Source organism: Lissotriton vulgaris, chromosome 11 (assembly GCF_964263255.1).
Source record: "Lissotriton vulgaris chromosome 11, aLisVul1.2, whole genome shotgun sequence".
NCBI lineage: Eukaryota > Metazoa > Chordata > Amphibia > Caudata > Salamandridae > Lissotriton > Lissotriton vulgaris.
In genome coordinates, this window is record NC_141699.1 from 992,152,493 (window position 1) to 992,177,751 (window position 25,259).

Genomic DNA, 25,259 nt, shown 5'->3' on the forward strand with positions numbered 1-25,259 from the left:
CCTGTGAGCGCTGGGGCAGCCCGAAGCCTGGCTTTGGCTCGGCTCGAGGTGCTGTTGGAACCCACCAGGAGCCGAGCTTTCATGTGGCTTCTGTTACGTCAGAACTGCCGACTGCGTAATTTCAAGTCCCGGCGTCCGCTCTACACCTGTGATCTTGGGCAGATCACTCAATCTCCCCGTGCTTGTGAACAATAACACTTCCGAAATGTAACCGGTGCTCGTGAAAAGCGCTCCGATGCCTTCTAGTGGAGTTCCCGCTACATAAAAAATGCACAAATAGGTAAAAACACATTCTTATTATGAGGAAACCTTACCTGATCGCTAGGCTCCAGCATTAAGTGATTTGCGCAGATTCACAGGATGTTGTGAAACGTCGAGAGTGAGACTGCTATCCCCTGTCCTCCGCCATCACGAAGTTGCACCAGTCTCGGCCCAGTCAGATTAGTTCTACCCCTGGAATCGCGCGGAGGTGGGGGCCGAGGGGGGTGTTTTAAAATAAAATAATAGGAACAAGGAAAGAGCCGGGTGAGGGCTGGATATGTTTAAAAAAAGAGGGATGTGACATAGGAAGCAAAGGACGAGCTGGAGTAGGGGCAGGAGAAGCAACACGGAGAATGAAGAAAAGCCGAGAGAGACGGGGGATTGGGGGAAGCAACACAGATCAAAGCCCGTGAATCTTAGCTCGGCTTTGATAGTGAAACGTTCAGTTTCTTTACAAGTGGCGCGGCATTGAAAGCAGCCAGGCGGAGGGGGGCGGGAAAGGCACGGACAGTGGGAGGGGGGTACGGGAATGGGCACAAAGAAGACTGCACAATATGGATCTAGATATATATCTCTACACACTTTTTTTTTTAAACACAAGTAAGGTCCCCGACAACCTATAAAATACTATAAGGACGCTCTACAAACACTCACACCGGACAGGGAACAGACCGGCCACGGGATGGTAACTGGGAAGCTGAGGGCCGTGAAGGATGGCACGAATACGAGTTTCAATACTGCCGCTTTTGCTACAGGGGGCCGGTGCCCATATTGCAGAACCGCTGCATAGCTGGCCCCCAGTAACAAAACCGACCCCTACCCTTCCGGCGCACCAGGAACAAGCCCGGTGCCCGCTACAGGAGTGTACAGTAATGCACATAAAACATTCCTTAGCTTATAAAGTATATGCTCCGTTTCTCAATACATCAGTATACGTTCTGCAGACGAGAAGACCACCCGTCCGAGTATGGAGGAAACATCTGACTCTCTTGTTTTTTTTTACAGTTTACTCACAAGCTCAACCGCACCTCCCCTCCCTCCCGGAGCAAATTCACAGCGGGTACTCTACAGCGCAGCAAACACAAGGCGCCCGGGCTCCACTCTTACAAATAAACAAACCAAAAAGAATAAAAGTTAAGAAGTTTCAGCCTCGAGAGTCATGTCAGTCGTGCTGCTTCAGTCCAGACCGGCGAAGGAGTACGCAGACCGTGAAAAGTAAACTTGCAAGATCAGTCGCCAAGCTCACTTTTTTTTTTTTAAAACACAATGAAGGTCCCCGACAACTTATAAAATACTATAAGGACACTCTACAAACACTCACACCGGACAGGGAACAGACCGGCCACGGGATGGTAACTGGGAAGCTGAGGGCCGTGAAGGATGGCACGAATATGAGTTTCAATACGGCACTAGCAAGATGTTCAAGGTGGCCAGGTGCTCACTAACTAAGATGACCTGGACGCCACGCTGGATATCGCGCATCGGGAAAACATGAAGCAGACGGACAGGGGGGGGGGGGCGGCCCTTGCTGCCAGCCGGGGGAGTGGTACACCGGCTCAGGAGATACAGACGAGTGTAGGTTAGGGACCCCTAAACTCCACTGCGGAACGAAGACACCGGCCTCAAAGAGGCCGCTGTGATCACACGTGTCCTGGGAGGAATTTCACACCAGCCGAATATGCAAACGTTCAAGTCACGCAAAGAAACTCCGGGGAGCCAGCTATCCCTCCCCGATCTCTCCTGCACCATTAACGCCTCTGGGCCTCGGGCAGACACCAGCCTCCTCCAGGGAGCACTCGGAGGGGCTTCAGAAGATGGCCAGGGGGGCAAAGCCGCCCCATATAGTCAGAAGGCGCAACAGCAAATCGTTTGTACTCACTAGTAGATTTACAGCGACAGTCACGGCCAAGTTACTAGGCACATAGTAGGGTCGCTCACGGAGAGCGGGAGGGGGGGTGCGGGGGCGGGAACGGACACACGGGGGGGGGCGGGAATGGACACACGGGTAGCGGGAGGGAGCCTCCCCTAGCCCCATCACGGAGGGTAAACAAAGCACTCACCTGGACTTCGTTCCAGAGCCGAGGCGGGACTTGCACTTTCCCCGGGGCTCCTCCTTCGCTAGGGAGCCTCGGGACAGACGACTCAACTTTTGCTAATTATGTTAAGGACACAACACATCTGCCCCATTCAATTCCGAGTTTCCCTTTACGCTGCGGTTTCTGCCCCTCTTTCGCCCTATCCCCATGCTCTGCCACGGCTCCTGTTACGGCCGGCGGTGCCGGTTTCTCAGTACCCTCATTCCGTGATTCATTTTATTATCCTGCGTTTGCATAGGACACATCATTCTCTACTCTGTGGGCTTTTTCTGGCACAGATGGTTGACTGTTGTCAAACTACTTCAGCGTGAGAGGCAGCGGGAGGGGGCGGGAACGGGGCCGGAGACACGGAGAGCGGGAGGGGGGGGCGGCCACTTAACTTGGACATTCACTCCCTGCCTGCTCTTCAGCACACTCACTCACCCCTCTACCGTTCAGCACGGCCGGAGCAGGAAGGCGGGCATCAGGAAACAAGCGGGAGGGGGCGGGAAAGGGGGAGGAGAGACGCAGCGCCATTGCGAGGCCAGCATCAGGAAACAAGCGGGAGGGGGCGGGAAAGGGGGAGGAGAGACGCAGAAGACGGCCGGAGCAGGAAGGCGGGTGCCGGCAATGCCGGAACAGATTCGGGGGCGTTCCCGGCTTTTGGCTGACGTCGCGTGACGTAGCCAAAAGCCAAAAATTCTCGGGAACGCCCCCGAATCTGGTCCGAGATTGACGGACGGAGCCCTCTCCCAATGGCTAGCCTCCATTTATGGAGCTAGCCAATCGGAGGAGGGGGCGTATCCCGACCCACACACACAACTCAAGAGGTTTTTTGGCGCATGCGCAAAGCGCATCGCCAGGCAAAACCTAAAAAGGGACACTCAAACATGGCCAAAAATTAGCCAGGACTATGGGCTACATAGATCCCAATTTATTGAGTATACACACCTGCGTCATGCATGGCAAACACAGGACATTCCATGCACAGAAATACCCGAATACGCTCCACTTGAGGGGAGACTACTACAAGAACTAGGAGAAGGCCTTCTTCCTCACATATAAAACCATAAACAATAATAAACCAGAGAACTTACACAGAACCAGCAAAAGATGGGAGAAAGACATAGGGCCTTTGGAAGACATTGATTGGGAGGCAGCACTAATGCACCCCAGAGAGATAGCCATTAAAGCATGACTACGCCTTGTACAGTACAAGATTTTGTACACCGACAGGGAGAAGCTACACAGATGGGTAGGTCGGAGACACCAGACTGTCTCACATCTAAAGACATCACAGGCAATTTTAAGCACACAATATGGCTATGCCTCACCATACAGGCTTACTACACTGCCATAATCGGAACAAAAGGGGAGATACTAGTTGTAGCATTACCACTCTACCCTGGAATCGCCCTCCTGGGAATCCCGAGTGAGGTAGAAGTGCCCAGAACACAGCTTCTCTTTGCCTCCCTGGGCCTGGCAGCGGCAAAACGTGATATAGCCAGACAATGGGGGTGGAAATGCTCACGGTGTAGGAATGGACAAGGGAAATGGATTGATATATGGCCGCCAAGCTCACCACATATCTGAGCAGAAAATTTGATAGAGTTTGGGGTCCATTGAGACGATACTGTGGACTAGACCTCTGGGACACTGTACAAGATTCCATAGCGCCGTCAACTGAAGAGGATACCATGACTGAGCATAGAGACTCCCAATAGCCGAGAGCATAGTAGGTCGCCTTTTCGGGCGTACACCCAGGCAAAACTACCCCCATTGACATACATTGACCATAATTCCACCCAACAGGGTAACCTAGGGGAGATGAGAGTCAGTTAATGGTGGCTATGTTTATAAGCGACTAAAGTTGTGGTTTTGACACTTGAATGCACTTTTTTCATGTGAAAAATAAAAGAACATTTCTTTTATAGTGAGAGAAAGTATAAGGATTCAGCCCATAGAGCAGTTCAAATAATCAAAAATCATTCAAAGCAGAACTTTCCATAAAGAAAAGTTCTAAAAGTCTCAGAGCAATGTGTAATAAGGACGAAAGGATACAGATAGGATCAGCAGCCGCAGTAGCAACCGCAACGGAGTAAAAGAAAGTGCTAACCTCCTCTAGGAACACACACTATTATAAACAGTCAACAACGATGTTGCTGTTCATATTGCATCTTCTCCTCCTCTCATCCAATAAGTTTTCTGTGTTCTCCTGGGAACAGGATCACTCCTCTTCTTCTCACAGTAATATAATAGACTACAGACAGCTATGTTAGTGTTTGAAACTTAAATGTATCAGTTATAGACTTGTGTGGAACATTTTCTCATTCAAGACTCCTTTACTCCTTTACCCTGTATTACACGGTGAACAGCAATGACAACGCGGGGATTACCCCGCACTGCCATTACAACGCAGGATTTACAACGAAAGTTGTTACAACGACTCTCGCTGGAGGGCGCTCTTGGATGGGGAATAGTTTAATTTTCTATCCAACTCCTTCCCTACTGTCAACGTGGGCTGGAGTTGGAATAAAAAAATTAACTATTCCACTATCCAGCGCCCTCCAGCGAAAGTCGTTGTAACGACTTTCGTTGTAATGGCACACGTGGTAATACCACATGTTGTCATGTCATACAACCTATTACACTACATGGCTAAACTTCTAAATATTAAATTATATGTTTCGTTTCCCTAACAATGATCAATCTAAAAACTCAAAACTGTATCAATGAGAAGGAAACATTTAGGGGTCGATTCCGATGTCGTTTGGAAAGCATTCCTACCGAATCGGTTACGGAATGCCTTCTTGACGACTCGGATTGAGGGAGTACAACGGACCGATTTGGATGTATCTGGATGCTTCCGGATACAAGTCGACTGTACTCCCGTTGACTTCAATGGGAGCCTGTGTCCCGTACGAGAACACAGGCTCCCATTGAAGAAAGGGGTGTCTGGGGAAAACCTTGTACCCTATGGGGGTCGCCCCATGGTGCTTGCCACAATGTTCATGGTAGGAAAGGGGGGCCCCTTGGGTAACCCATGGGCCCTAATCAGATGGCCCCAGGTGAAGGGGGGCCTGATATGGGCCCGAAAGACAGATTCTGGCAGCCGATTCATTCCATAGAGTTGTATTATTCGGCTCCGGAAGACGTGACCTGTCCGAATGCCTTTCGGAACCGATTCCGACATCCCTAATGGTTTCCAGGCATCGGAATCGGTCATTGGGCAATGTGTTTGATTTGGTCGGAAGCAAGGGTTACGGATAGTATTAGGCAAATCTGAATCAGATTTGGAGCCCTTCCGAACAACATCAGAATCTACCCCTTTGTATAAATCCATTCATTGGAAACAAGGGTTCCGGATAGTATTCGGCAAACCTGAATCCGATTCGGAGCCCTTCCGAACGACATCAGAATCTACCCCGTTGTATAAATCCATTCATTGGAATAAACAAGCAAGTTAAAAAAAGTGAAGTTCACATTCAAATGCTGCATTCTTTATGGGAGATTTGTGTCCATTCATTTATTAAGAGACAACTCCTATGATGTCATCTAGAGTCAAAGGATGTGTGACGTTACATGGCATTTTCGTGAATGGACGTCTACCTGCATGGAGCTCGGGTGTGAGCAGGCATAAAATGGTGAAGACCGACAGCAGCGAGAAAGGGAAGGGATAATGGGAGTAAAACTAAGGGTGCAGATGCAGGTTTTGGGGCTCGACAGGTCTTTCTCAATAAAAAAAATGCAGCATGGTGCGGTTCAATTTGCACTATGGACAGAAGTGCATCTGGACAACAGGGTGTAGCTTTGTTGGTTTTCACAATTTAACCTGTCACATTATGCCATGGAGCTATAATCATATACCATCTACAGGACAATTAAAGGCCACACATTTCTGTCATTTATAGGGTTCGAATCCTGCACAGAACTCTTCACAGGTGGCTAGAAAAGCACAGGCCAAACATTTGGTTTTGGAATAAATTACAAAAGCACTCTATAATTAAAAAAAACAAATTTTTTCGTCTGCATTGAGAATTTGCTTTGAAAAATAATCTGCAGGTTTTGAATGCACTGCTCATTTGCTTAATGCTGGGTTAGGACAAAAGTAGTCCTGCTAAAACACTCGAGGAATGAAGTTTAGTAAGTCGAGACAAAGCGTGGCACGCGACGTGCCAAAATCTGGTGCTCATGACAACAGCTAAACAGGAACAAGCCCAGCCATGGTCACAGTGCGAAAAAGATGTGGCGTGTGAGCTAGGGTTCAAGTGCGGACAGCAGAGCTCTTGGTGAAGCAGCCTGTGTGGAGCAGTCCAGCCTTCAGCACGGTACTCGCAATGGCGACCGAGGTGATGTGGAAGCTCGCGGACCTCCACGACTCCATCTCCCTCTCCAGGTCTGAGCTGCAGCTGAGGAGGGCCTCCGGGCTGAAGCAGTGGCAGCTGGAGAGGTGCGCGCACCTGCGCTCAGAGCTGACCGACGGGCTGGAGAACCGAAAGGAATCTCTTCTCAAGGCTGTGTGGGCTGGCGACGTGGACCACGTCAACGCCATGTTTAATTCTGGCGTCCCCGTCAACTGCCAGTAAGTGTGTGCTTTGACTGATGACGTTGCGGTTGTCAGACCTCACGTCACTAGGCGGCTTCTACGTGTCACAGGTTCATTTATCATTTAAAAAATACAAGGGCAGTGGTAACTTTATGATTTGCAATTGGCCTGACTTCGCTTAAAAGAGTTTGGTTTGCTCACAATCATTCGGGACACAATCGGTCACAAACCGGAAACCTGTCACAATATTTGCATTTCTGACACCCGCGTGTAAGATATCGTTGACAGAGATAAGGGCTTCACACCCTATCCCTTCCAATGCAATGACGCCTTTTGTCTTCTTGTGAACACTTCGTTTAAACCACAAGAGAGAAGAAAGGCCCTTGACGCCGCTCCAAGTACCGGTAGCGCTTGTAAACAAGGCTTAATCTATGCAAAGGAATCTTTGAATGTGTTTGGACAGGTGTGTCGGTATTCTTTTAGTGTAACTTGGCAGCCTGGATTACTAAAAGCTCACGTAAACAGTGCAATGCTTACAATGTTGCAAATATTACAAACTTCACGGTAAATATTAGTTTCGGAATGCTAACGAGTAAAATCTAATTTACATTTCTATGTTCAAGAGCTTGGCAAGCCTGTTCAAAACTCCCCGTTTATTGTGATTCAGGCTACGCTAGTTTTAAATTTTATATTTCCGCCTTTGTGTTTTCTGAGAGGCTATGGGATAAATTCTACTATATATCTAATTTGCAACTCTAAAAAATGTTTTACGTTTTTTTTTAGCTTTGCCTAGAATGAGTGTAGCATATTGTATTTTGGTGTCTCGTTGCTGTGCATGAGAATGATTGTGATCTGCCCTCGAGGCGGTGACTTCAGAGAGAGGCTTGTGCTGTCCATTACTAGATCTCCCAAAGACAGCCGCCTTGGTAACAGTGATGACAAAGATGGGCTTGCAGTGGGTCTGTGCCGAGCTGTTGTTTGAGGAAATGCGTGATGTATGTTGATGCAGTGTGGTGTAGATTGGCTTTATAGTGGGATAAATAAGGCTCAGAATGCAATATACAACTGGAATGGAGCAGGTGGTTACTTGGCAGGCCTGGGAAGTAGTTCAGCATATCAATCCTGAAATACTCATTTGACTTATAAATCAGTTATGAGTTCTTATGAATATACATTAATATATACATACATACATACAGGGGCTTTTGATCAGCCATTTTCATCCATAGTTCTGTTCATGCCTCATTCACATAGCGCTTCCACCCACTACAGTATGGGGCAATGGGCCAGATCCCTTCATCCATTGGCTGTCTTTCACTCCGAGTGAAGATACATTTGCCTGATCACATGTGTGCATCTTCCTGAAAAGCAGTGCACTGTAGCGACAGGACCGGTGCCCCAGGGCTTCTGGGCCACTCCTATAGTTCCATGTATTCTATTTGTTTGCCTTTTTTTAAAACATATTTCATAGTTTTGCAAAAAGACATTAAAAATTAAACATTGCTTGCTTACCAAGGCCAGGCCTATTGGCTTTGCCAGTACTTGCCTTGTCTGGTAACATGCCTGAGATATATTGGTGGCAGCAAAGGCTAAATAGTTGCCATAACAAATACCACCATTCTACAGTTCTACCTTTCTTGTGAACATGTTTTTCCTCACAACACGATTTTCCCTGGATTCAAGGTCACTGAATTGTCTCCTGGCTAAGCTTTGTCCCAGCCACTACTAAGAAGGGCTCCCAAATCGATTATAAGTAAAAAAGTAAGGTTGTATGGCTTGTCATAAGACTACATGGTGCAAGATTGAAATCATTCAAAGAGGCTACAGGTCAAAATAGTGCACCCTGAAGCACAAATGCAGAGCCATAGCTTGTTTGCTTGTTTCTGTGTTTATTGATTTATATTGTCCAAAAAAATGCCAGACAAGACCAGCTTCACGTGCTATCAGTAGTGCTGCATGCACAGTAATCCCGAAGCCCAAAGGTGTGAAAGTCATTCCGCACCAGGATTATGATTGTCTTTTAATAATCTACCAGGGGAACGAATTTCCATTGTTTTCATTAGCAGCCATGACACTTTTGCCACACCACTACATATGATATGTAGTTATTAGCTGGCTCTATATAGGGAGAGCTGGATAGACAGTAAGCCAAATCATCTGGAGAAAGGGTCAGCCCATTTCCAGCACAATAAACCTCAAATGAAGACGCAGACAGACAGATTTGATATAGTCTGCGGAAAGTATCAGCTGACAGAATCTCCTCTCTACTTGGGTCTACTCACAGTGGTTCTGGATTCTGCATATGGGCTAGAATATATGACCTCCATGGTCAGAAATGGACTAAACCTGGGCTGACCTATCACTGGGTGTTGGTGCCTGGGGAAGAGATAAAGGACTATCCTCTGACTTCATTTGGAAGTCATTTTATAATTTACTCAATACATTTAGCGTGGGCCTCACTCTTTGAGATGTCCCCTCCAGAAGCCTACCACGCTTGATTGAGTGCTCACTCTGTACCTTGAGTGCCAATGGGATATCTCTTGTGTTCATTCTTTGCTCTACCAAGTTTATCCTGGGGTCGTGTGAACTGGGAACCCTACTCATAAGACCCTGGTGTGTCATGGTGCTGCGGATATTGTTGGCTGATCTTGGTTTGCCCAAGGCATTCAATAGCCCAGAGCATGTTCTTTCTCCGGTGTTTGGTCAAGCTATCGAGTTGTAAATATTGTGAGACAGAAATATTGGGAAGCAAATATTGTGATACAAAAATATTGTGAAACAAAAATACGATTGTCTAGAATTTTGGGCCTCATCACGATCTTGGGTAATGGGATACTTTGTGACAAGCGTGACAGATATCCAGTCCGCCGTATTACAATTCCGTCATATCCTTTGGAACTTGTAATATGGTGGAGGGGATATCCATCACTTTTTTAGGTGCGTAATATCATTTTAAAGAATATTTTTGTTTTTAATATTGTTTTCCTTAATATAGTTGAAAAAATATCATTTTTAATTATTGTAATGTGTTTTAGTTCATATATTAATTGTATGTTACTATTATTTGTGTAATTGTTATTTATTTTTTAATATAGTATATATTAAGTGATGTAGAATGTTTTTGTTGTATTGGTAATAGTGAATTCATAGTATCATAGGAGATTGGGTTTGTAGGGGGGTTGGGTGCAGTGGCGTCACTAGGGGGCTGCGGGGGGTGCAGACCGCACCGGGTGACCCCATCACATGGGGTGACACCAATCTGGTTACGCTGTGTAACACAGCTCTGCACCTCACAGCAGGTGTTTTCGGTAGAGAGGTGCTCGGAGTCGGTGAGGGGAAGAGGGCCTACGCCTCCTCCGTGGGCGGGCAGACGCCAAAGGGGCTGGACTGCTGTGCTTGAGGTGTTTGCTTGTCCAATCCGAAACCGACTCATGGGTGCCCGCCCCCTCTCTTGCAAAAACTGTCTGCTCTGCTGTTGGGAGGGAGGGTGACAGCCCTCTGTGGGGGAGCCGATGAGAGAGTCACCCTCGAGGTATCAAGGGAGGGGGAGCCAGTTAAACTAACAGTATCTCTGTGCAAGGTGGAAACGAGACTCCTTGCGTATCTGGAGTAGGAGATCCTCCCAAGTTTTTGACTGTGAACATTGGTACTGACAATCCCTTCCGGAGGTCAATGGGGGGGCGTTGCTCTCAGACTGGGGCTACAGGATGAGCAAAAAGACAGTCCCTACTGGCAAGACAGCTGTCTGTCTCTCCGGGGGAGGAAATCCGCCCATCCTTACGGGGCGGCGGCCGGAGGGTGAAACAATCCTTGGGGAGGAGAGAGACACTTTAGGGGTGTTGCTGTGTTTACGTGAAGGGATGAGAGGAGAGCTGGTATCCAGGGGGAAGGCGTCGTAGGGTGTTATGTGCTCCTTTCAGGGATGGGAGGCGCGGTGACCGCCGAGCCCTGCAACCTTGGGCTCACTTTTCTGCGTGGAGGTAAAAGGGGGTCGTGTTATTCCATTTCCCAGGTAGTGTGTGCTTGGATTCCTCCCCTGGGTGTCGGACATTGGTGACCCTCTGGGTGGGAGGATTTTTGGGCGGTCGAGTTACGCAAGCCTTGTCTTTTAAGAGCACTCTTGCGCGGTCCCTTCCATGAAAAGGAGGGAGGAGTGCTGCCGGAGTCGCTTTCACTGAGGGTTTGAATCCTTCGAAGGTGGGGTTTCCTTGCCATTCTGTTGCAATGTGTGCTAGAGGCCGGAGCGCTTCTCCCGTGAGGGTGGCGTGAGCAATGCACCATGAGTTACCCGCACCAGGTGACACTAACCCTAGTGACGCCACTGATAGGGTGGGAAGGTAATTAAGTAATAATTATTTACTAACTTCTGATCAGTTATATAGTTGGCATCAATTATGTAAATTATGTAATACTGATTTATTCTAATTATAGTTTAGGTGGGGGTTGTTAGGGTCTTAGGGGTATAGAGTGGGAAGTTAATTAAGTAATAATTACCAATGACCAGATAATTAAGTAACTGATTATTAATTATCTAAATTGTGTAATACTCATATTTTAGTTATATTTTAGATGCAGGCTTTTAGGTTTGTAGGAGTATGGGGGCAGTCAATTAAGTGTTAATGAATTAACAATTATCAATTGATAATTATATAGTTTATTGTTATGTTAATTGTTTAATTGTTATTTTATATATGTATGTCATGTTAATTAATAATGTTTAAATGGAGAGTTTCATTTTTTTCTAAATTAATAGCGTTATTTATATATGCAATGTGTCTGAAGATAAGTACTTCCCTACTGTTGCTTAGACTGGACTACAAATCGTCAATCTCATCTTTCCGAAGTCCAGCGCTTTCCCTAATGTTGCGCTGGTTGGAGTGGGAATAGTAAATTTAACCCCTCCGAAGTCCAACACTGTCCCTACTGTCCCCTGTTTGGAGTGGGACTTGTAAATTTAACCTCTCTGAAGTCCAACGCTTTCCCTACTTTTGCACTAATTAGAGTTAGAATAGTAAATGAAACCACTCCAAAGTCTAATTCTTTCTGTACTGGTGCGCAGACAGGAGTAGGAATGGTAAATCTTTGCATATATGACCCCTCCAAAGTCCTAGGTTTTCCCTACTGTTACATTGACTAGAGTAGGAATGATAAATGTAACCCCTCAGAAGTCTAACACTTTCCCTTCTGTTGCATTATTTGGAGTGGGAATAGTAAATGTAACTCCTTCGAAGTCCTACACTTTCTCTACTATTGCATAAATGTGAATAGTATATCTAATATTCCAAGACTCCAATAATTTTCCTGATATTTGTTAATTATATTTTGATCATCATGTTTATTTTTTTACCTATATATTATTTTTTTATATGTTTTAATATTTTTCAATTGTAAATTTTGTTATGCGTGTGTTTTGGTTTTTAATTTTCTTATGTTTTGTTTATTTGGTAATGTATTTAATATTTTGTAATTGAATTCTTAATATCATTTATGTTTTACTTAATAGATAGGTAGATGCTTTTTATATATATATTTTTTAAATAATGTAAAATATATATTTCAATAATTGTGTTACACTATACACATCTATATATCTACATATATATATATATACATATACATACACAAGCATATGCATACATGCATGTGTATGTTTATATAAGTATATGTTTAAACGATCGCATGAATTACTAGTGGAATTTATTTAATTTACATTTTATTACTGTTATATAGTAAAATATTTAAGATTTAGTACTTTAAACTGTATATGTATAAAAAAATATAAGTTTGTATATTTTTGGACAATATTAGTATTAACTGATATTTTATTTCCAATATTTGTGCATCCTCTTATAAGATATTTGCTCCAGACTAACAACTAATTCCTAAGGTTAATTGTTTTCAATTTTAATTGTGGCCCCACTCTTTGCCTCTCACTGGCCCTTCAGCTCAGTATTCTATAAGATCTGTAACCCATTACAAACTTCCATTAAAATTATCACATATTTTTCTAGTACCATTTACTTTACAGGAACATTAGAAGTACATGTTATTCTAACATAGCAACCCAAATTTCCTTTTGAGCAGTTGTGCCTATTGGGTAACAGTGCGGATACCATCTTTGCTACCTTTGGAATTTTCTTTGACTGCACATCACATTCTTGATCCTCTCACCTAATGTAATTGTATTTTCTGGAACTTGTATTCCTTTATTACCTGCAGGGTTTAACCCTTTGGCTTTGCCACAAAATAGGAATAGCTGGTTTCGGGAGCTGTGGGAGCTTGGATAAAGAACATCAAACACTTTGTGGCTCACCCAGAGTTAGGCGGGAAGCTCTGAGCTCAGCTTCCCTGGTGGAATACTGCCCAGTCTATCATTCTATCCGCGTTTGCCTGAATGGGATCTCACTGCCTTCAGACCAGCTGTCAGTACTGCAGAGGAAGAGTCTAGCAAGAGAATGCCATGTTTTTGGGGCCTCAAGCTGAATTTGTTTTTTTAAAGCAAAGGCAGGGAGATTTTTCCATTGGTTGGTGTCATTCATTAGTTTCCCTGCTAGAGACTACCATGCCTCACATGGTAGTCCCTGGTGGGTAAAAGTAGTGACAGTTGTCCAGCCCTTATTAATAATAATAATAATTTGTTTTATAAAGCACTTAATTACTCTGAACGGATTGTCCCCGCGCTAGGATTCTTCCTACCAGCCAACTACCAACCTGAACTAACAAAGAAGAAAACAGACCAAAACTAAAAAAACAGCTCCAGACAATAGTGAGTTCAATCTCAACCAAGCCACCGGGGCAGCAGAAACAGCCAGGTTTTGGGCATATTACTGAAAGCTGATTCTGAAGACTCCATCCTAAGATGGAGAGGTAGGGTGGTTCACAGCTTTGCAGCCCAAAAACCACAAGAGCAGAAACCCTTCCAGGCTTTTTTCACGGATGGAACCACAGCCAGCTTAGCCTTAGATGACATGAGACTGTGGCTGGGATGATATGGTTTCACCCTGGAAAACTGGTACCAAGGGCCCCTGCCATTGAGCATTTTATGGCATAGGTACATAGCTTTAAAAAAGATTCTCTTGCTTAGAGGAAGCCAGTGCAATTTGGCAAGAGCTGGACCAGAAGATATGCATCTGGGTAGATTTAACAAAAAACGTGCAGACGCGTTTTGTACTCTGCCACTTTTGCAATCTACCCCGTGAGGCCCCGATGTAAAGGATATTGCAATAGTCCAGTTGGGATGTCACTAATGCCTGGATTATTGTTTTCCTGGCGGCCAGAGACAGAAAATCCAAGATCTTCCTCTGAATGTTTAAGGTGCTGAAACATTTACTTGTGACACAAGCAATCTGACTATCAAAAGTCAGCTTAGGGTCAAACCAAACTTCTAAGTTCTTCATCTTCAACTTAGGGACTGGAAGGGGGCCCAGAGCATCAGGCCACCAGGCGGAAGATCAGACAGAGGGAGCTTTACCAACAATGAGTGCCTCAGGTTTTTTAGCATTAAGCCGGAGGCCGCTCCTGTTCACCCATTCTGCCAGCTCCACCAAACAAGATGTAAATTGGGCAGCCACACCATCCACTTCCTGGGACAGAGTGACAATAAGTTGCTTGTCATCGGCATAAGACGCAATGGTCACACTGTGTCACTCAATGATCTCTGCCAGAGGGAGCATGTATAGAATAAATTAATATCCTGGAGTGCTCATAACCTGGTCGTACTGGGGCAAAAGGACCAACAGGCCAAGTGCTTCCTCTGACAGCACCAGCTATGACTTGCCAGTAGAATCTGAGGCTCTCCACCTCTAACTGGGGTAGAACCTACAAGTTTGGCGGGGCAGAAGAATCACCAATTTATGCTGGTTATACTCACTATCAAACTCTAAATGGTCCACTCTCTCTCCCCTCTATCAGAAAAGAACCTGAACACCGGTGCTGTTTTCTTTGTCCAGTGCCTGCTGTGAGAGTCTACTGCTATTTAGGTGGGTTTGTTGTGAGAGGGTATGGGCTGTGTGTCTCTTTCATACTTTACAGATCTAACAAGTAGCCTCATGCTATGAGTGACATCTTCAGCCAGCACTAGTTTCAACTAGAAGCGCGTGGCTTCTGAGACTTAGAATGTCACCATGGCAACGATAAAGATCTGTGGGGAGGAGTCCCAGCATGCAAATTGCTACTGACAAAGAACAGTTCAATATGTGAAATGAAATGAAATGAAATGAAATTATATATATAAAGCGCATGGCTGCCCGAAAGCGTCCCAGCGCTAACAGAAAATAGAACCAAAAGCAGACTGAGGAAGAAACCAAAAATTAAGGGTCCTTGGGAAAAAGAAAAGTTTTAAGTGCCTTTCGAAACTTCAGATGGCAAGGTTCTGCACGGATCCAGTTGGGGAGAGAATTCCAGTTTTTTGCTGCATTTAGAGAAAACCGGCGACCCCCTGTACGAGCCTTCCTAACTCTGGGGACCCTTGCAAGATTGCCACGCTCCGACCGGAGAGCCCGGGATGGTTTATAAGGGCATATCAAACTCCTGAGAATCGGGGGTCCTTTGCCCTGCAGAGCCCTGTGGGTGACACATAGCGCTTTAAAGATGACTCTTTCGCGTATTGGCAGCCAATGGAGTGCTCTCAGGGCTGGTCTGGCCGAAGATCTTCTTGATGTGCCTGCAAGCATCCTGGCTGCTGCATTCTGCACCCGTTGAAGAATGTTAAGGGTGGCTTCCGGGGCAGCCAGAAACAGGGCGTTACTATAGTCAAGTCTCGATAGTATTAACCCCTGAATCAGAAGTGTCCTGGACTGGAGAGGCAGAAGAGGGAGAACTTTCCGCACTGAGCGGAGCAGTCCGAAGCAGGTCCCTGCAACTTTCTGGGCATGGGCCTTAAAAGTCAGATCGGGCTCAAGCCACACCCCTAAGCTTTTGATTTTTTCTTTTGGAGTGGGCAGCTCACCTAGGCAGGAAGGCCAGGCGGCTTTAGGGAAAGATGTAAGATGATGACCGAGGAGCATAATCTCAGTTTTCGCTCCATTGAGTTTGAGCCGCGAACTGGACATCCAAGAAAATATCTCAACAAGGCAGGCGGAGAGATTTTCCAAACATCCTTCCTGTTGGGTTAGCGAGACGACTAATTGGGTGTCGTCCGCATAGGTGACTGTTTTAATCCCAAAGGGGGCGACTACTTCCTCCAGTGGGGCCATATAAACATTGAACAGAGTAGGGCTCAATGAAGAGCCCTGAGGGACACCACACTGGAGGGGGGTGGATTTGGACAGCAGACCACCTTCCCAAACTCTGAAGGATCGATTATTCAGAAAGGATGTGAGCCACTTAAGGGACATTCCTGCAACGCCCACCCTGGCGAGACGGTGCGTTAGAATTTTATAATCCACCGTATCAAATGCAGCGCTTAGATCCAGGAGGATCATAACAGCGGATCCTCCTGAATCTAAGATGCACCTTGCCTCTTCTGCTACCACTAGAAGGGCTGTGTCTGTCCCTTGCCCCGGTCGAAAGCCAGTTTGAGAGTTGTTCAGCAGTTGATTATTCTCCAGAAATCCGGAAAGCTGCTGGTTTACCATTCTTTCCGCGATCTTACTAAGACCGGGTAGCAGTGAGATCGGGCGGAAGTTGGCCAGGTCCATGGGATCAAGCCCCGGTTTTTTAAAAAGGGTTTTAACCCTTGCCTGTTTCCAACTGGGTGGCACGACTCCATAAGAAAAGGAGGCATTAAGGAGCTCTGTTGCCACTGGGGCAATCGTGTCTGCAATTTTCTTGAGTACATACATGGGCGCAGGATCGGCCGGGGAGCCACTTTTCATGGAGGAAAGGGCTTTACAAAAATCTTCCCTAGTAATACTGGTCAGAGAATCAAGCCGGGGGCCAGAAACGGCTGTCAAGTCTGAGTCAACATCCGACGTAGAGAGATTCTGTGGAAGACTCTCAAGGATGTTAACTATCTTGGAGTCAAAAAAGTCTGCAAGTTGATTGCATCTTTCTTCTGAGCAGTCTAGGGTGTTAATAGGGGAGGGCACCTTAAGTAGTTGTTTAACTATCTTAAAGGTTTCTCTCGCAGAGTTGGAGGCTGAATTGATTTTAGTCTCAAAAAAAGCCATCTGTGCTTTTTTCAGGGAGGTTTTATATAGTCTTAGAGCAGAGCGATAAGCCTCTTTGTTGTTAATTGCCCAATCTTTCCTCCACCTACGTTCTAATTTTTTGCAGATTTTTCTAAGGTCTCTGAGCTCTGGATTATACCATGGAGACTTAAAAGAGCAACTTTTCTTTATTACTGTCTTCAGCGGTAATACCTGATCAAGGGAGTTGTTCAACCAGTTACAGAAACTGATATCTGCGGCCAATGGGTCTGGTTCGATATTGGGGGCAGTTTGTTCAAGTGCTCGAGTCAGCTCTTCCACGGATAGTTTGGGCCATGCCCTGTCAAGAGTACGAGGCGGCACTGGCCGATGTACCTCCACACATGTTTTCCAGGAAAATGGAACTAGGAAGTGGTCAGACCATGGTACAGGGAGGGGGGAAGTAGAAAAGAGCTGATTACACATTACAGGGTCTCATTAGCAGCTACACTAAGACTGTGAGTACAATGATGTTTCAAAGTTATCTTTTATTTCCATTGTTACTATGGTTACCTCAAAGGCGCAACCATGGAGCTCTACCTCACTGCCCTGCTGAGTTGTTTTCCAGAGCCAGTTAGGGAGGCAGTATATGAGGTGTTAGCGTCAGCAAAGTAGAAAGAAAATCGACACACCTCTAAATTATAGGTGTTACTGTAACCTGATTTAATATTACTCAATTTACAGACCTTGGAAGGATGGAATGGTAAGTCGGCTTTGCCAGGGATTAGAAACCAGGACCTGCAGATCACCTCATATCTCAAAATTAATTGTCGCTCACTGAGACATCCACCTTGCTTTGACTTATAATTTAACATTAGAAGTGTATGTGCCATATTTCTTATATTCTTTTTGCTATCAACGAAGTTTCTGCAAGTTCGGTTTTAAAAACATTTTAATACCATTACTCATTTAATTTCACAATAGGAACGATCAAAACATCAGTGGCGAAACTTTTGGTTCAGGGCCGGACTGGCCATAGCGGGCACCGGGTAATCCCCCGGTGCACCGCACAGGTGGGGGCCGGTTTTGGGCCCCTGGAGGCCGTTTTTGTTACAGGGCCGTTTTTGCAGCATGATGTGGTCGTTTTTCTGAGGATGTTCATACCGACTGGGATTGCAAAGCATATGCAGAGAGTTTTCATTCATCTGAACAACGCAAAGGTATTTCTAAATTACCAGACCCCATTCCCTGATCTTTCTCCCTAGCACCCTCTCTCACTCTCTCTCCCCTAGTCCTTCATACACCCCTTGCCAGAGTTTTCTCCAGTTCTGTGACACAAAAAAACAGAGCTGGTGGGTTGGTTGGGGGACCCATAAAATTCCTGCACCTCCAGTAACTGTCCAACTACTAACACTGAAAACTCCCTCACTTCCTAAACTCACTCTTTTGCACTTCTAACTCCCCTGATGTTCCCAAAACAATGGGGTGTCAAACCATGTTTCCAAACCTGTCTTTCCATCTTCATCCCAGCTACCATGTCCTTAACTGTCAAATCACACGAGATACAGTCGAGTTGCTATCTGAAGAATGCTGCGATTTAGTTACTATATCACACGAGTTACAGAACAGAAGTGACATAACTGAAAACAAAATAGTCGATGTTATTTCTTGAAGATTTCTTAATTGCTTAGCTAAAACTGTATGTAGAGCTTTGAACTTGTAGAGCTCTTTAAAAACGTAAAATGTGTCGGATGAGATTCCTGGCTAGATAAAGCTTTTCTACGTAAAGTAACGACGAAGGTATAACTTTGGAAAACAGCCTGCAGCGACTCTGAACAATGGAGGGCTTTGCTAATTAATGCCTGCCTGCCTCTTTTTCAGTCGCCACGTTTTTGTTTTGTTTTCAGGTGTGTTACGTAGCAATATGCCCTGAGTGTGTCACAGGGCGAGTGACACTAACTAGGGGAGCTGTGGTCTCCTAGCCAATGAGGTTTCTTCCGGCAGGGTCATGCACCCGCCCAGCACCTGCCTTGCTCTTATTGGCCAGTGGCAATGTCATAGCACCCGCCGTTCCATATTTTCACTTGCTAAATCCTTCACAATTCGTTTGCATAGTCTAATCTCAAGTTAGTACTGTGGGTTTGATACTGGCTGCAACTGCTCTGGGGGCACTGGGTTTATTTCTTGTTTGAATTATGGAATGCATGTTAAATACGAGCGAATTTACCAGCTCAGCTAGTGGTGCTTACCGCATCAGGTATCTAAGGCTGGAGGTCTTTTTTTGGGGGTTGCGGGTAATTTGAAGCTGGTGGACTGTCCTGTCAGAAGTCTGGTTCAGAACCCCTCCTTCATAAAAAAAACACTCAAGGCAGCACTTGCTTGAAGCACCATTCAGGGCCCCCCTCAGACCTTGCATGTGTAGGCCTCTGCCCAGACCAGAGTGAACCAACCATCCCTTCGGGCGCAGCAGGTGATAGGTGCACCCCAGAAACCTCATGTTTTGGGTGAATTGCCAAGATACTTCAAAGCACCATGGTGCTATTGGACGCCCTGTGTTGGATTGGTAGCTGGGTACAGGTAAGAGGATAAACCATGTGTCACTGGGGGGCGCCTACCGGCCCCCGCATGCCCTTGTCGTGAGTTACAGGAAGGCTGCTCTTAGGGAAAAGGTTTCTGCCTTCGGCTTTAGTGAAATTCCACTCTATCTGAATGACTCCCCAAGGGAAAAGCTCAGGAAACCACGTCCTACACAAACATTTAGAATCCAGAGACGTAGGGAGGGAAACCCGCTTTTGGACTCATGAGGACCAGGTCACACCGACATATAGGGGTAGCAAATGTATTGATACCCACTCAGTCAGGGAGAGACAGGGGTGTAGCAAATGTGCCAGGGGCCTAGCGTAAACAAGGGACATGGGTCCACCAACTGCTGTTTGGATTGTAAAATACAGCAAGCAATCATCAGGGATCACTTGGTCCCTCAGGCCACTAGGACCAGGTGCCATTGCAACTGTTGCATCAATGGTAAAGGAGACAAGCTGAAGCCCAGGTAGAGAGGGCTCATGGCTTCCAGGGGAACCCAAGTAGTTAGAGACCCTAGTACTCCAAGCCCTAGGATCAAAGATTGATATCAAGAGACAAAAAGCAAAGGATGAAGACCCTATTGGGTAGCCTAGGTTGACACCCAAACCAAGTGACACAAAGAACAACCGCGTTGTTTAACACAAACTCTAATGTGTCAGAACGTAGTTTCCAGCTACATAGCAAGCACAGGGTAATTTGCCGATTATGAGCCTACAACTTTCAGAATAACCTGAATGTATGACTACTTACCAGTCACTGACCACTTACCCACATGATGGACATATGTAAAAATCCACAGCTGGGTGCCCATCACCACTTTGACACTGAAAGCAGCACCAGTGACAACTAAATGAGGTTTATCGTGAAATGTATTCTGCAGAGCAGAGCAGAGCTGTAGCGAGGCAGGGCTCTACAAGACTGGATATTTGCCTCAAGGTCAAGCTGAATCTCTTTATTTTCTTCATGGTAAAATGCCCAAAGTATGATGTTCCTGGAAATCTTGCTCACGCAAGTCACACCTTTTCTTGGGTGTATCAGCACACTGCCCATTCTCTCCAGAGGTCTGAGGTTGACCATGTCGCACTTTTATGTAGGTGCTGTACAGCCTACGCCTTTCAGACTTTCAGTGGTGTTCCTAGGGACCCGAGTTTACACCAAGAGCGTTCCAGAGCTTCAGCAAGATCCAACGCAGCTCTCTCACAGCAGTGGCAGCTCCTCCGCTAAGGCGGAGGAGCGTCGCTCCACTGAGCAATTCAGAACGGAAATATAAAATGATAATAACGCAATTTTATTATTTTATTTAACCGTACTGCCTCCGTTGATTGAGAGCGGGCTGTTTAGAACTGGGGGACGAGTGGTAGGCACTTCCTAAGTGGATAATATATTTTGGTGGGTCCTTTCGGGCCGGCCAAACCGTCATGTGCACTTTGCATGTTCTCCACCCAGGCTACATTGAAGCCTGGGTGGAGATCATGTACAGCCTCCCAGCCTCTGTCTGAGCGCTGAACCATGACGCTCAGACCAATAATAAACTTTGCTGTAAGGCAGCATTGTGATTGGTCAAGGGAGCCTGTGTGCTTCCTTGTTCCTGCTGCCCGAGAGAAGAGAAGAGGATGGAGGAGAGGCGGCAGCCGGTCGGCCATATCCAGGTAAGTGTTTTTTTAAATCCCTCCACTCCTCCCCCATGCCCTCCGCCACTTCCCCCGATTGGTAGCACCCGCTGCTGTCTAACAGGCTTGTGGCTGGTGGTTCTTCCTTACAGATCGAGCCCTTCTTCAGCCTTTACAGTCCCTAAGGCTAACAGGAGTTCAGCTAACTGGCTATTGTTAAATGCTTTTGATCAGCTGTGCACAAGGAAAGAGCAGGTCACACCTCTGCCCTCCCTTGACGCAGATCCAGAAAAAAACTTTTTTTTAATCCTTCACCAGGTTCAGTTATGTTGGGATGGGCTTGTGGTGAAGATCCGGATTTATAATGCCCACTTAATAATAATTCGTGACAACATTCAACACAGTGCCAAAATAATTCCCAGTTCCCAACCTGCCTACTTTTTTCAACAGCTTCTGCTAGCTTTCTCTCAAACTATCCAAGAGCACCCTGCTTTCAGGCTTTTGAGATTACACTATGCCCAAAGCTCCTAACATCACACGGTGACTATTTTATTGAGATGAGAACACAGCCCTGCAAACCTTTCCTGACTCTTGCCTCATTGGGAGCATAGATTGAATGACTGGGAAACCATAAACCTGCCTCAAGCTAAGCTCTGTTGAGTGTAAACATGTGAAAGGTGCCAAGCCTCACCTGGTCCTTTGTGATTCACTTTGTATTCCTGTCCGCTTCCGGCTCAAACATTCCACTATATGTGGCCAGTGATTACTCCTTCCAACGTAATTGGTTCTAAAGGTTCCAGGAAGCACAAAGTATTTTAATATTGTGGGCCCGATTCACAGAATGAACTTAAGACTCAATCCTAAACTTACTACTATTTTGGCATTCATAGAATGCACTTACTACTTTTGGCATTCACAGAATGAACTTACTACTTTTGGTATTCACAGAAGTTAGGATTTTGTCTTAAGTTTGTCTTAAGATAAACTTAAGACAGACTTAAGTTAGGATTTTGTCTTAAGTCTGTCTTAAGTCTTTCTTAAGTCTGTCTTAAGACAAACTTAAGACAAAATCCTAACTTCGGGTCCTCCAGGCTTACCTGTTAATGTCTCCCCTCTTTCCGAACAGCATACAGACTCCTGGAAATCCTCGGACGCAGCATACAACCCCGGGATGGTCGACAAGGACCCGTGTTTCTTTAATTGGGCGGAGCTGGACCCTGACCCCACCCACCTGTCATTGGTAAAACCCAGCCCGAACACTACACAGGTGTGTGATACACCCGGAGGCGGAGAAGGAGAGTGGTGGCGAGAGAACGGAGCAGAGTGGAGTACGAGGACGGAGGAGGCGAGCAGGAAGGAAGAGCGGAGGACAGAGGAGGCGAGCCAAGACGAGCGGAGGTCGGAGGAGCCGAGGGAGGAAGAGCGGAGATCGGAGGAGGCAGGAGGCAGAGACCGAGACTACAGCGACATGGCAGGAGGCCTACGGGAAGGCGCATCGCCCAGCCACACTTCCCGTGAAGTGTGGCTAGAGCAGGTACGGTCACGCTTCACGGGATGGGCGGTTCGTAGGTGGGTCAAACCACCCTGAGGAAACACTCGGCACACCTTGCACGTATACCCCCCCTCACTTTACCGACACTAGTACTGGGGTACGTTTTCTGCACAAGTGTGTCCTCACTCCCTTCCCCGATTTAAACGCCTTTTCAGGGCCAAGTTGACACTGGTTTCTTTCCTTCTTGTCGGTATCGGGAATACCTGGAAAAACAGCAGAAGAGCGGCCTACAACTCCCAGAAGACATCGGGAACGGCGGCTGGGAGCGGCGAGGAGCACAACGGAAGACACCGACAATCCTCTCCCATACTACAGAGTACGGGTCCAGAAGAGGCGGCTGTATAAAATAATAAAACCAGCGTTACCAAGAACCCCGTTGTCTGTGAACCTCTTTGAATCCCCTCCCGAAACCCCACACAAAAGTAGTAAGTTCTTTCTGTGACTACCAAAATAGTAGTAAATTTAGGATTGAGTCTTAAATTCATTCTGTGAATCGGGCCCATAGTCACCTTTAAAACATATTTGCCACATCTGTGCTAAAGGCTTAGCCAAAGCTGCCCATGGTCAGAGGAAGGCTCTGGAGGCACTTAGAGTGTGTCAGACGCACTCAGTGCCCAGCAGATGGCTGGCCGTCCTTGCAGCCTGGATCGCATTGATGATGGTTATGTGATGGCAGCCACCCATAGGGGTGTTGTGTGATTAGAAGTCAGCATTTGTCAGGACGCGTGGCAGAGGAGTCACAAAGTAGTTCATGGGCAAAAGAGGTCAAACCTGGTCTTCCTCTTTGCATATTTAGATTATATCATGAGCCTAAGGAAAGAGGAACATTCAATTCACTGAGCAACTTTTCCCAAGACTGTGGATTATCTACAAAACTCTATTGGAGGTTCCCAATCCAACATAACGTATGAGTCTTTCCTGTGATCTCAGTTCCTATTTGGATTGTATATAAAGGAGGCAATCATGTAAGGAAGATGCATTGCAACACATTAGTTCCCTATTATTTAATTGCATTAATCACTCACTTGTTCTCTATTTTTGTCCTTGATCTCTGCCTCTTGCAGCTGGATTCCATTTGGACCCTTCTTGTGGATTCTCTGCCTTAGCTCTTCTTTATTCCTAATAGAAAGGGGAATTTGGTGCCTGGCTTATCTACTGCAAAATATACCTCCATCTTAAATCAGGCATGATCAAACTGGCAGAGGTTCCTTTCTAGGCTATGAGTCAATAGATAATGCTGTACTGGCAAAGCGTATGTGAATTACCTCTATCTTGGGCTTTTTTTCTTCCATACAGTTCTACTCAAGGCCTGTGGCCCCCAAATGCTGCTGTCCAAACAGATAGCCACTGTGATCACATAGCTCATGTTCTCTGTACACCAATACGTTCAAGGCCAATTGACAGCTCAACAGGCGATTTGAAGGTAGAGGCCTTTAGCACATGTTCAATAAAATCCACAAATGCAAGACACTGAGCGGCATATGTACAAGCCCCTATCGCCACCACAACATCACCTATATTGACGTTGCGGTGGGGATAGGGGCTGCTCCTTATGTACAAGGCAGCGTTAAGCCACTTAACGTGGCTTAAAGCTGCCTTGTACATAAGGCCCACTTTCAAGCTATGGTTAGCATGAAACGGGTGGGCAGTGGGTGTTCCACCGCAACACCCATTCATTTTGACACTGCCCCCTATGTAAAAGAGTGGCTTACATAGTAGGATGCGCCAAAATTAAGACCACTTAAAAACTGGTCTTAAGTTGGCGATACGAGGAGAAATGCATTATTTCTACTCGTTTTTGCTTTTTCCATGTGTGCTGCCTTGTGCAGCACACAAGGAAAAAGCTAAATCCATGGTTCGTTTATGCACATAAACAATCCTCCCCTACACGGAGACAACCTTGCCCTCTGGTGCAAGGGTGCCTGCGTTGGCGCTAAGTGTGTTGGCACTAAGTTGCTAAACTTAGCGCCATCGCAGGTGGAAACGCAAGGCTGCACCACATTCTAGTAAATATGGAGCAGCCTTGCGTTTCAGAAGTGGAGAGAGGTGTTAAGCCAGGAAGGCTAATGCCTCTCTCCTCCACTTCCTTGTACATATCCCACTGAGATTCTAACTTTTTTCTCCACTGTGGACTTTTTATGTTTTCAGAGCCCATGTGACCCTGATTATGTCCACTCTCAAATAAAGGGTTGTCTCAATAACTATGGAATATAGAAGTACTAATAAACGATTCTATTTTTTCATTTTACACAGATCCAGGTTGTTGCTAGGACTTGGCAGATTGGAGGAGTGGTGTGAACTACTTCTTCTTGTATTAGCCACCTGGAGCCTGGTAGCTGTAGCAGTAGATGTTTTGATGCACTGTGGCAATATTATTTGGTTACATTGTACCATCAGATTCCTGATAAATGAGGGTGCAGGCCATAGAAGAAGAAGATGCAGGCAGATAAAAATCTCTGTTTTGGAGGAATTAAGCATGAGGGAGCGGTGAGTGATCAACGCCTGATGAATGTGAGATATACAGAGATTTTTGTTTAGAGAGTGAAAGACCAGAAGAAGACCTGT

The 25,259-nt window shown here is 46.0% G+C and overlaps 1 protein-coding gene across 1 annotated transcript in view; it reads left to right on the forward strand.

The window, feature by feature from the left end:
- The first annotated feature begins 6,587 nt into the window (after window positions 1–6,587).
- The window catches only part of LOC147683832 (uncharacterized), a 65,385-nt gene continuing 46,713 nt past the window's right edge, over window positions 6,588–25,259 (forward strand). Inside the window, exon 1 of the mRNA XM_086944916.1 lies at window positions 6,588–6,918. Within this exon, the coding sequence (XP_086801042.1) occupies window positions 6,674–6,918 (245 nt within the window). The 5' untranslated portion in view covers window positions 6,588–6,673. The remainder of the gene's footprint in view (window positions 6,919–25,259) is intronic.